Genomic DNA, 12,858 nt, shown 5'->3' on the forward strand with positions numbered 1-12,858 from the left:
TGGCCCATTTGTTTTATTTATCTATCAGTTCTATTGCGGTTCTTTGGTAATTATGGGCTTTGAAATACATTCAATAAATTGATCATAAGACTATTTGTGGAAAGATGACCACAAAGCTCTCATTCAGTTTCATGTGATTTATTGTTTCATTTACAAATTTTAGCCTATCTCTTAACTTTAAATTTAACAAATATATTTAAGCCTCCAAATTGAAGAGAAGTAGGAGAACAACACAATTTTTGGTCTAAGTTCACTTTATCAACTTTACTGAACTTATGTTTTTGAATGAACTCTGTATAAAGAAATTATCAACAAACGAAAACAGTGTCACATATAAGACAGAAAGGTCATTTCATGGTGTAACAAGATAATTGCTAAAAACAAGATAAAAGCTCATTCCAAAGGTTCATCAAAATTTTTTCATAAGCTACAAGCCTTAAAATTTTTGTCCAAAAGGAACTCATCAATTCAAAAAATTGGGCATGGTAGAATGTGGCCACATCCACATTTTTCGAAATTTGAGGCAAGGGTATGACCACTGCTATTTGGCTAGCTACGCCACTGCGTGGAATGCGAACCTCAACGGCAAGAATCTTTTCTGGACATCGATAGCGGGATCTTTAATACTATTTCCTATTTTTCTTTCTCCTTTCTGTTTACTCCTTTCTTTCACTGTTGAACTTAACCCTTTATTGTCCACAAGATGCTAGAATAGGACGATTATTAAAATTTCTTTGCAACGAATTCTACCCTTGACGAGGGGATGATGGGCAACAAGATTCGTTACATTCAGTTTTCGGTGGAAAGGGTTGTTTATAGAAATACCAGTATTAACACAAGGCTGAGATTTCAGGATAATAGGTACAACATAAAAAGACAAATACGAGCTCAATCGATTTACAAAATGAAAAAATAATTAGTAACTATAACAAATGCTTGATCTCTTTCGTCTATCTAGAGGTGATGATGAATGCCAATGTAGGGTTTGGGTATAGGTAGGGGTGTTGGGCAGGTAGATGTGATGTCTAGATAGAGGTGTTGCCTAGGTAGAGGCGATGTCTAGACAGCAGTCATACCTAGGTAAAGGTGATGCTTAGGTAGAGGTGAGAGGTGATGGGGATGTCTAGATAGAGATGATTGGGGATGCCTAGCTAGTGGGGATGTCTAGGTAGCGGTTATGTCTATATAGAGGTCATGTCTAGGTAAAGGCGATGCCTAGGCAGATGTGATACCTTGCAAGAGACGACCTCTAAGTAGAGGCCATGCCTACGAACGAGTGATGTCGAGGTAAGATCTGGGTGCGTATTGACTAAGTCAATTGCAAACGATACATCATGGGAAAACATCAATGAAGACAAACGGTCATTTTTACAAAATTCTAATAATGTCAAAATCATTATTAGTAGTTAAATAATCATGCTCTTTACCCTTAAGTTATACAAAAATTTACACCAGACTATGATTAAATTAAAACGGGTTGATATGAAGTCCAGATCCGAGAGGTGAAAAACTATTGACTCTAGCCCACATAAGAGCCTCGTTGTATGGAAGCGCGGAAAAACCATCCTCCAAGAAGAACACGTGACCCTATGTGAAGGAAATGAAATCAAATACGATAATATGACAGTGAAATACGAAATAGAACATAACAAATGACATGACCGTAGAAATGTTCCTTCTAAAAATGTAATCAACAGCAAGTAGTGCAGTGGAAATAAAAAGAAATCAAAACGAAACATCTTAAAAAGCGGTACAAACTGAAAGAACAGTCTGGGTTCTTGGCCTAAAACGTTGACAAAAAAGTCAAGTGGAATAGGACTTTGATCGGCGAAAGAGAGCAGAGCTAACAAAGAAAACGTAAGATTATTGAGTTGGTTTTAGAATTAGGTGACCTAGAGAAACTAACAGGCAACTGGATGCCGCACATTGTATAGAAGAATGACCTTCTAACTCCAAGATATCAGGTGACCTAGCCCGGTGCTGCGATCCAAATTATCTTCTTCCTTCGAGGCAAAACCTCGTGGCAACAACTCAATTGTGACAACCTCATTGCACCAACTTAATCTTCAAAGGTGCCATATCAACATAATATCAAAACTTGAAAATGCTGGCGACCGAGTAAGACTTACAAGCCCGTACAGCAGAAAAAGATAGATACAATCTCAGACAAAAATCTAATTAACTCAGCCAATTTAGTACTAGATGTTTAGATGATTCGCGGCCTCGACATATTTATCCCACGGGAATCCCAGGGCTTTTGATCTCAAAGTTTCCGTAATCGAGCTCAAGAAATGGTGAAGAAGCGCTCCACAAATATGAATGCTTATTCAAATAATTTAAAATGTTTGAGAACTCTGAGAATAAATCAAGATTTACACGAATTAAGTGTAAATACAGAAGATCAGGGTTACAAATAAGTGAGACAGGTTGCGACGTGAAAACGGAGAACAGGACTGACGGTACTCTTATTGATAAAAATGGAATTTTGTCTTATATCTTCAATCTTAAAATTGCTAACTAAAGAACGAAAGTAAGATTAATGTAAAGAATATAAGAAAATTGATGGAAAAACGGAAATAGAAATCTAAAATCTGTAAAAAAAGTGTCGCTGCTTGACAATAGGTTATTTGTGTCTAGTCTGCTGCACTGACATTGGCAGAATACGCAATGTTTACTTGAAAAAGAAAAATGAAAAAGAGAGTAATGGAATTGCACACTGTCAAGTACCATACCATGATTTTTCTTTTTGTGAACATGGAGAGATGAGCTTCAGAATGACTTGGGAAATGCGACCCTGCCACCATATACTCGCCACAGTCGTATTGGTTCGGTTCTTCGCCTGTTGACGGAAAAAATCATAAGATTTACGCAGCGCAATCAAGAAATGTTTGAAGGTCATATGAAACGAAATTTTTTATTGGCCATTTTACGCAATTTGATGGCGCTGATTGCGAAAATCTTGGTTAAATTTTCGAAAGATACCTGTAAGACACCAAAATTTCAACTTTAAAACTCAATTTTGGAGACCAAAAGTGAAACCGGGGTCTGGGACGAGAAGATAGGAAGTGACGTAATAGGTTTGACATGTTCTTGGCCTTGAAGCCGTAGTAAACATAAACATTAAGCAACTGCAGAGGAGACGTATGGTAATGTTGATTTGGATCAGTCTTCGAATGAATTAATGAGTGAGGGAGCATTGGCTGAATTTGGTGGCCTTTCTAGCTTTACTAGCACAGAACACCGGTATCCTCCGAAGAAGAATCATTAATCCTCGTCGAACGATGTGAGGGAGAGGACTAGGACCATCCTGGGCACAGAATACTTTTTCTCTTCTGTGTCCTGGGAATGAAGATTGCATTTGATCAACACAGCTTGGAGTTTGGTTTGAGAGACATATTGCCTTGAATCAAAGGTAAACTAATTCTTTATTTTTCCATTATCTTTACAATTTATAGTATTTCAAGGCAGAAGCTTTCACAGACACGAGCCTGGCCTACTGGCCTAAAGCAAACGGGAGACTAGCCTGATAAACAGACCTTACTGTGTGTAAGCATTCACTAGATTGGCGAACTCTATTTCATTAAATTGGTGGAAAAAGGGAAAGACTGAATCGTGATTATATTTTTCTATCACAGGTGCTCGTGTACAAAGTGCTCAACATAATCGCTTATCAGACAAGGAAGTACTGCTGAAGCCGAGAAATAAACGAGACGTAGGACACACTTACATCTGATGGTTTAACAAACAGGCATGAATAACGGTGTAACAGAATAAAACCCCTTCAAGGATCTTGTCCACAAAGAAGTTCTCCTCCTTGCCGGCTCATATTTCAAGGACAAAACTCAAAGGCAGTACGAGCTGCTCCCACTTGTGGAATAAAATCAACACTTGCTGTTGAATCAGGAAGTGTTGTCACAAGGAACTGAACGAACATCGAGCATTTCCCCAGGGCCGCCGAAAGCAAGGCCGGGCCCAGCTCAATGCTTGGAATCCTACCAAAAATGTATTTGATATGAACTTGAAATGCATATAATTTTTTTATGTACTTGAGATTGATATTCCTAAAGCCTTTTTTAAATTTTCTCAATTCAAATTACCACGTCATAACCACAATTTGATTATCCTTACAAAATAATTTTGCTGCACAATGAGCATATAGTTTTCTAGAACAATCTTGTTTTACGTACTTTTGCAAAGTTCCATGACTGATTTATGGGAAAACCCTTTAAATTCCTTGGACTTCCTTGTGTTTTGCGACTGATTTTTGAAAAAAAATCCTCAAAGCCCTGGGAACAAGTACCCTCGTCTAAAAATAGCTCAAGGGGTACTTGACAGTTGGGGGCAGTATCCCATCTTCAGCGATCAAGTAATGTACTTGCAGCACGATTCTTGCTTTAATTGTGTTTTGAAACTAATTTTTGGGAAAAAATCCTCAAAAGCCTGGAATCGAGTACCCCAGTCTAAAAATAGCACAAGGGGTAATTTGCCACCTTGGGTCTGCATACTGTCTTTTTCCGCTTATCAAACTATGTACTTTCAGAGAGTTTCATGCTTTTATCACGATCTTCAACTGATTTATGGAAGAACCCCTTTAGAGGCCTGGAATCGAGTACCCCAGTCTAAAAATAGCACAAGGGATAATTTGCCAACTGGGTTCCGCATCCTATCTTTTTCAGCGTATCAAACTATGTATTTTCACAAAGTTTCATGTTTTTATCGCGATCTTCGACTGATTTATGGAAAAACCCCTTCAAAGGCCTGGAATCGAGTACCCCAGTCTAAAAATAGCACAAGGGGGCATTTGCCAGATAAGATATGCATCCTATCTTTTTCAGCGTGTCAAACTCTGTATTCTGACAAAGTTTCGTGCTTTTATCTTGTTTTGCAAGATTTTTTTATCAACATCACTGACAAAGGTTCCAATGGCTATCGAAGGGACGTGTCAAACCTATTACGTCACAGCGTCGATCTGCCCGCGTTCGAGTGGCATCGCTTTTGAAGGTCACTTTTTCGGGATTTCAAGCGCCATATCTAGAAAAATTCAAGTCGTAGAAAGAAACGAGAAACGGCGTCTTAACAAGCGAAAAAAGCTCTACCAAATATGCGAAAATCGTTTTTCGGTTCATATGACCTTTAAGAATTATTATGACGTATTTTTAATATTGGTACGTACTATGATTCAAACAACTTGGTAAAAGAGGTGCAACCAAAATTTCAGGGGTGCACCTTGTTGGGGGCGATAAGGGTAATATCATCTTAGCCTTGTTAGAAATCTCAGCTCGGCTCAGCCAGCTGATTGAACATCTAGGAAGCACCTTTGCTGCCTTTTTTACTTAGAACTTCACATATCATCCTCCACACTTATAAAAAATGGATTGAAATCTTCATCTTTAAATTAGTTTATACTGTAAAATTGATGTTGTTTGAACCGTTCGGTCGCGTGTTACTTTGTTTTGAAAATTTAGATATTTCTTTAAAGTTGACCGTAATTTGCTGCTGCAGTGAAAAAAATTCACTACAGCAACAAATTCCATTGAAATGTAAAATCTAAATTTTGAAAATGGGGTAATTCGCAGCCTGACGGCCCAAACAATTTGAAATTTTTGATACAGACTTATTTCCACATGAAGGTTCCAATTCTATTATTCATTTTTGCCAAATGTGAAGATAAAAATTGCTCGAATCCGAGAATTTTTCGCTCTGGAGGTGTTCAGGTGTTCAAATAACTCATTTGCCAACAAAGTGAGTGAGACAGCCTTAATTTGCTGACAAATTTGAATGTTCACCGAAAAAGCACCCACATATCGCTAAAAATTCTCGATTTTGAGAAAAAACGTTGTTCAAAGTTGCATTTTACAGAAGCTCAGCCTCAGCTTGTTCTTAATTTGTTCTTAACTTTAGACCAGTTTTGAGGCTCGTGTTCTTATAAAATTTTTCTTAAAAAAGAGTGTATTAATACTACGCTGTGTTATTGCACCTGGTAGTTTGAAATGAACAAACCAGAAAAATTTGGGGGTGAGAAAGTAGGTGTATTCAGGAAAACATTAGCATGCCAAACATGGAAAAAGCTGTGAAGGAAAATATAGTGAAGAAAAAGAACTGAGAAGAAAAAAGCCCTCCCCGGCGGGGAATTGAACCCCGGTCTCCCGCGTGACAGGCGGGGATACTCACCACTATACTACCGAGGACTTGTCACATCACGCGTGGGTCACGTAACTGATTCACATTATGAGCAAGATCATCATTATCATCATCATCGATAACAAAAGATGGAGTTTATACTGCTGCTTACCAATTTTCGTTTTCAAAGCACTCCAAACATGTGTCTGATCTTCTGATGGTAAAACGACGGGCGTAGATGTCTTCCTGCAAGTTGTCAAAAGGAACGATTATTTCAATTTCAATTATCTAAAAATAAAAACTATATATATATTATCCAAATGAAAATAAGATGAACTACATGCTTGGGATACTTGTGAAGAACTCAAAAGAGCTTTCGGGTCAAGTTTTCCTAGCTTTATTAGCAACAGAATTTTCCAAAGACAATAAGTGAAGATTAATTAACTCAAGCAGTGAGAATTAAATAAATACCATATAAAATTAAGCTACATCCAGGGCGTTATTTTTCCTGTGACCGTGTGACCATCGGTCATAGGACATCGTAGGTAAAAATTTTTTTCTAACAGGAAATTTTCAATAATGAATAAACAATTTAACTGTTTTTATACTTCACGAGAAATTAGGCAAATTGGAGGGAATAAAAATTCCCAAAAGAAAATAAAATCATTAAAAGTAACAAATTACTTCTTATTGGCAAGGTGTTTAAGATATGCACCCCTGGCCACTGCATTTCTATTTTCCACATTAAATATATGGTGCACAATCTTTCCCTATTTGTTTCCTTTTTTTAGGAAACATGAGACCCTCAACTGGAAAATGGATTAACTATTGTCCCTTTGTAAAACAGGATCTGTTCCTACCCCATATTTCTAGCTTTGTTGCTCTCTCCTCTCAACAGCATAAAGGGGAAGTTTTGTTAGATTTTATAGGCCGACTGCTTTTACGTTAACCAATTTGAGCGGTGTTGTTATATCCATATTCTAAAAGGACAGTTTTATTCGGTTGTTTTGCCATGGGACAATATGTCTTGGCCTTTCCCAACGACCGAGAAAAAAACGTGCTTTTGTACTTGCTATTTGAACTTGCTGTACTTAATTTTGCCAAACGTTGTCCGCTCTCTAGCCACTCCACCTTAAAGAAGAAGGGGCCTTAGGGCCTTATCATATGAGCCCGGCTGCCCAGGCTGGCTCGGTTAACCTGGCTAAAATCAGCTGCTATCATATGAAGTTTTCCCAGCCCGGTTTGACGGGCTTAAGAAAGTAGCTCGACATTTGCCTGGTTAAGCCCAATCTCCAGTGAGAAAAAAATCAGCGAAATGCAAAAAAGTTCGCGCGAAATATCTCCTTCAAGATTTCAAAAATGGCTGACAACAAAGAGAACATATCTGCGGCTCTTGTAGCTTCATATTTATCATCTCTACAAGCAGTATGCCATGACATTCACAGTCTATTTCTATTATGGAGGCTACAACAATTCAAATATCAGGCAGCATTCAGGGAGAACTTTTCTCTCAAAAAGAAGGCCCTTTGAAACGAAAAAGAATGTTGAACCAACGAAAAATGGAGAAAAAGAAAACAACTATTTGGTTTCATCCTGGTCGCACAGAGCAATGGTGTATCAATATGCTGTTGGGAATGAGCGCATTTCTATTATTTCCAGCCCGCTTTGCCGGCAGAAGTTATGGCAGAAGTTAGCCCGTTTAACCGGGCCAGCCCGGTTCTCATGTGATAGCAAGTTGCGTTTTATGAGAGTTTGTCAATCAAAGTGAGATCTAGGCAAACCGAGCCAGCCCGGTAAAGCGGGCTGAGTCTTCTCATGTGATAAGGCCCTTACAGGCTATACAGAAAGAACCAATCCTCATGATGTTTTTTTGAAAATGTTCCTCTTGCAACTCAGTCACACACAACACGACCGATTGGTCTCTTCTGTACATTATTTTAGTTTTTGGAATCAACCATTCGTCAAATCACTTCATTCGTTTTTATGGCTTCTACTTGATTAAAGCAACATAATCATAATTGCATTTTAGAGATATTCCAACCAAAAAATTCTAATGATTTTGACAGGAAATGTTTCTCAGAACACTGCGGTCTTCGAAAAAATAACATCTGGCTACATCAATAAGAAAAGGCTGAAACTTTGAATTGATAATAAAATTGTAAGAAAAAAAAATAGCTACTGGAATAAATGACGGAACGAAAAAAAAATATATTGAAAATAATGCAAAAAGGTGTTAATAGGAGAAGGTGTTAATAGGAGAAGCTCTACCGTCACATTTTTTGTCCTGAAAAATCAATTTATTTTGTCAATAACTTGTTACAGACTCCAATTTAAAATATTTTTGAAAACAGGACAAACATTCAGAAATGAATGGTTTTGTTGAAAGAATCACCAAAGATTTCACGAGATATATTGGTTCGTTATCGGGCATAACGGTTCTTAGAAAACTGTCAAAAAAATAAACAATTCTACTAAAGACTGACTAAAGACACTTTGTTATGAAACCTTTTGGTTCTGTGACGTAGAGCAAACTGAACAATACTGTTAATAAACTCTGACAGGCAACGTTTTTGACTGGATGTCAGCACAAAGACGAACGTTTTGAAAGGAATGGTTGCCAAAATCAATTGAACACCCTTGCTTGAGACTTATATATAAATTCAGAGCTGCAAAAAGTATCGTTACCTAGGAACTAGATTCCCAGAAAAACAGCTGTTTTGCATTAGCAAAAATTTATTCTTGATTTATTCACAACGGATTTTACAAATGTAAAGTTTATACAAAAGTTTATGCATGTATATTTGAAAGCTTTAAAAGCGAAAAATTTTTACTCCTTTTTCAAAAATATCACAAACAAATTTCCAGAACCTTTTTAACAGATAAAGCTGCAGACCTGAAGTAGGAAATTTATGCACTTTGAAAAGAGCTGGTTTAGTTGCCTCATATCAGGCTATGCTTTTGATCTTTAAATATCAAAATCTATGATAATTACATACATTTCGTCCTGCTTCCTGCTTCCATACATTTCTTGATAGACTTGGAAAAGTGTTGAGACTTGACTGAGATCTTGGCAGACTTGACATAGTTTTTGATTGATACTGAACTACATCCTGATTGTTTTTTCAAGATCATATTTGTCCTTCAAATATTGAGATGTCACCATTTATCAATGCAAAATGTCATGTTGACACGTGTACCCACCATATGAAATGAAAGGCTAAAAAGCTGACCGATAAGAATAAACAGGTAACCAGATGCATCTTTCTGAAAGCTGGCATTGTAGAGAGCACCATCTTTACTACTATTCGTATGTACTATTTGTAGTACACAATACTTTCACCTAACAGAAAAAGTTTTGTCCTGTTTCCCAGGTTCCCAGAATGAAAAATATTTTTTGCAGCTTTGTATAAATTTGTCATTAAATTTTTCGAATACTACTACTTCTGTTCCATCTGTTCTCCCCAAAACCTTGAACATTTCTGCTTCAGTTTTCCGCAATGCAATCACCCTTAAAACAACTAACCGTATGACTTGCAGTAATAAAACTGTCAACTGTAAATCTCCTTCTGTACCTCACAGAGCAATGGATGCAATACACATACAAAGTAAAATCATAGTTGCTTATATTCACGCTAAGTTATGCTCGCTAAGCTTCATACCGATCCTTATTGAGGTAGAAAATTCGCAGAGCTTCAAAATAATATATATAAATAAAAGGCATGGAGTACCACAAGGATCATTGTTGGGGATCCGTTTATGCTCCATCTATATCAGCGACTCTCTTAAATCGGTTCCATTAGCAGAAGTCCACATAAATGCAGACAGTGTAAGGTTGATGACAGTGTAAGGAAAACAATTCAACTCGCACAAAACGAATGTTCTTTGTCCCAGATGAATAACTGGTGCTTCAAAAACAGACAGTGCAAGGAAAGAATTTTCTGTCAGTGCATACTTTCAATTTACACAACTTTCAAAAATATCTTCACGTTACTTAACATATTGTGCCCAAAAGACCTCTGCAGACAATTTAGTATTCTGTATTTTTTACTACCTAACATCCAAAGGAAGCTTGAAGGACACTGAAAAGATGAGTTTATCGAGCTGTGTCCTAGTCTGTCCACTCGATATGACTGCACCGCGTGATTCCCACGCCTGGAATGACAAAGAGCTGGCGACTCTCCACGCTCTTAGGGAAAGTTTGATCATGTCAGTTTCAGTTGTCAGATCAACACAGACATTTGGATCTTGAATCTACGACCCTAATCACAGAGCCATCTTCACACCTAATAACAATATAACTGGAAATATTAGCCCTGGTGTAATCAGAAAGAGAGTACAGTAAACTTGAGGTATAAGAAGTGAAGCTCACCGTGTTTGCAGCCAGTGAACCAACCATGCTTCTGATTCTGCTTGTACCTGCGCTTGCTTCAAACCAACTTCGCACTTGTCTTTAGACAGCATATAACTAGAGAATATAAAAAACATTTTATAAACTGCAAGGACTTTACTTGCTTGCGTTAACTTCAACCATGCATTTCTAAAATAACTGCTGACAGAACATCAGAACATTACCCTAGATAGACTGAAAATAAAATTCTATTCTTGACAACGTAACTTGTGGGTTTAGGATCATATATATCTTTGCAATCCACAGGATTATCCATATTATTTACCAAAAAAGTGTTGGGCCATAGCGGCACTGTATAATTAATTTGAGCTTTATGCTATGTTGAGTTGTATGCTTTTAACAGTACTAGTAAAAAGATATTATCTTCTTCTCCTAGCTATAATTAAGTTGCCACTGTATTAATTACAAACATTTATATAATGAAAACACAAAATTTATTTATCATGGCCATCCAACCGAAATCAGCTTAAAGAAAGCAACTTATAACAGGCGAGATCAAAGTCTAAAATTGCACAATTGATTGAGCCTGAAAGCGCTGTTTATGCCTACCTGACGGCCTGGAACAACGGCAGTACAACAGGAAAATACCTCTTTCGAATGGCATGAAGAGCAGCTATATAGGCACTCACCACTAACAATTCATGTCGCAGTCTAGAAAGGTGAAAGACACTGGGTTATCAAATAGTAATGAGCTGATTGCTTGGTCCGTCGAAAGATAGAACAGACCCAGGGGTACAACGTGAGAACGAGCTCTCTAAAGGACTACGTATTGCAATTGAGGCCCTTCTCAGGCAACCATACCCCCTCTCAACGTTATTGTTGAATGCCAAAATAAACGTTTCTTGAAACAGGATTCTTTTCCCCGAATACTGAGTGCACGCTTTGACGATGACAAATGTAAGACATGCTAAGACATAACATAAAACTGGTACCAAAAGAACTGGTGGAAGTAAGAAACCAATTGACAACTAAACAACTTACTTTGAAATTTTACCAAATTGTAACTTTTCACTTCTGATACAAGAAAGGAGGTCAGTGACGGGCAAAACTTCGTCAAGGAGCCAAAACTTCTTGGCGAAAACTCCTGAAAATCACAGCAAACTTAAATAAGGGTTAAACAAATTTTAAACATATTGCGAGATTACGGTATTTAGAAATCGAAGCTTATTTTGGTAAATAAGGAAAATTTGGAAAATCAAAGGAAAGAATCTACCATCACAGGTGTCAAAATGAAAGTCCTTGAGAAAAAACAAGCTGAGAAAAAAATACTTCACAATGACGGATCCGGAATATGGTGAAGTAAGTAAATGGTGGACTTTTTTCAGCATTTCACGGGAAATCGTGAGTATTTTTTGTGGACAGAGGCCAGCTCAAAATTTAACGCTTATTTCTGAGAGAGGACACGTGAAATAGCTGATGTCTTTACCTCTGAAATATGATCAGTGCTTATAAGCAAAAAGCTTTCTATGGCATTCGCAAAGACTTTTATTTGCTACAATGTAATGTAAATGACCTTTAATAAGAGATAGGCCAACATCAAGAGCCTGTTCAGGATGTGGTGAAATAATGATATATTCTAGCGCTGCAAGCATGTTATTTTCTTCTTTTAACTTTGATGCTTTGATGGCACATTCTTCCATAGAAGGTAAGCCAGCCTAAAAAAGCAAGATGGCAAATAAATCTGGCATCTAATAACTGTGATTATAGAGCAACTTAAACGCAAAGAAATGCATCAGACCATAAATGAATGTAAACAACAGTGCCACATTTGTAGGAGCCACACTGTATAAGGAAAGATCAGTGGGATCGTTCAACTACTTCTTTGTGTATGATCAAATTCCTAGTGTAAATGGAGAATTCACTCTAACGATTACTTAGAAACTCGGTAACAAGCAGAAATTAAATAAAAACAGATTTTTGTCACACAACACATGATAGTAACAAATTTCCTTTTTTGGAACAATGAAGCAAGATATGAAGGATAAATTTGAACAAAAAAGACAAATTAAGAGAAAAAGATTCATAAATTTCAAACGCAAACATACCCTGTTATGCATATCATTTATTTCTTGGTTAGTTCCCGAAAACCGAGCACAGACTTTGATAACATGTTTATCTTTGTTTTCTAGTTTGTCAAGTAAGGTGAAGGCATCTTTCCTTCAAATGCAAAAAAATTCTGACATTTGAGTTTATTCCTAAAAGTTGATATTTCAAAATGACACCAACATTCACAGAATATATTCTATCATTGAGATGTAGCAAACAACATGAATTACGACTGAAATATTTGTATTTGTATTTGTTTCTATCTAGCATCCGAAGGTAGTTTT

The 12,858-nt window shown here is 37.0% G+C and overlaps 1 protein-coding gene and 1 non-coding gene across 2 annotated transcripts in view; both read right to left on the bottom strand.

The window, feature by feature from the left end:
* Positions 1–888: 888 nt before the first annotated feature.
* The window catches only part of LOC135686573 (WD repeat-containing protein 17), a 36,075-nt gene continuing 24,105 nt past the window's right edge, over positions 889–12,858 (bottom strand). Inside the window, exons 23-30 of the mRNA XM_065202836.2 lie at positions 12,574–12,685; positions 12,042–12,183; positions 11,510–11,612; positions 11,078–11,179; positions 10,490–10,585; positions 6,293–6,366; positions 2,733–2,839; positions 889–1,587 (exon numbers count right to left, since the gene is read on the bottom strand). Of these exons, the coding sequence (XP_065058908.2) occupies positions 1,468–1,587; positions 2,733–2,839; positions 6,293–6,366; positions 10,490–10,585; positions 11,078–11,179; positions 11,510–11,612; positions 12,042–12,183; positions 12,574–12,685 (856 nt within the window). The 3' untranslated portion in view covers positions 889–1,467. The remainder of the gene's footprint in view (positions 1,588–2,732; positions 2,840–6,292; positions 6,367–10,489; positions 10,586–11,077; positions 11,180–11,509; positions 11,613–12,041; positions 12,184–12,573; positions 12,686–12,858) is intronic.
* Positions 6,117–6,188, bottom strand: Trnad-guc (transfer RNA aspartic acid (anticodon GUC)). Its single transcript has one exon. It is a non-coding gene; the product is annotated as a tRNA-Asp (tRNA).

Source organism: Rhopilema esculentum, chromosome 6 (genome assembly GCF_057945365.1).
Source record: "Rhopilema esculentum isolate cy_ngs chromosome 6, ASM5794536v1, whole genome shotgun sequence".
Lineage (NCBI taxonomy): Eukaryota > Metazoa > Cnidaria > Scyphozoa > Rhizostomeae > Rhizostomatidae > Rhopilema > Rhopilema esculentum.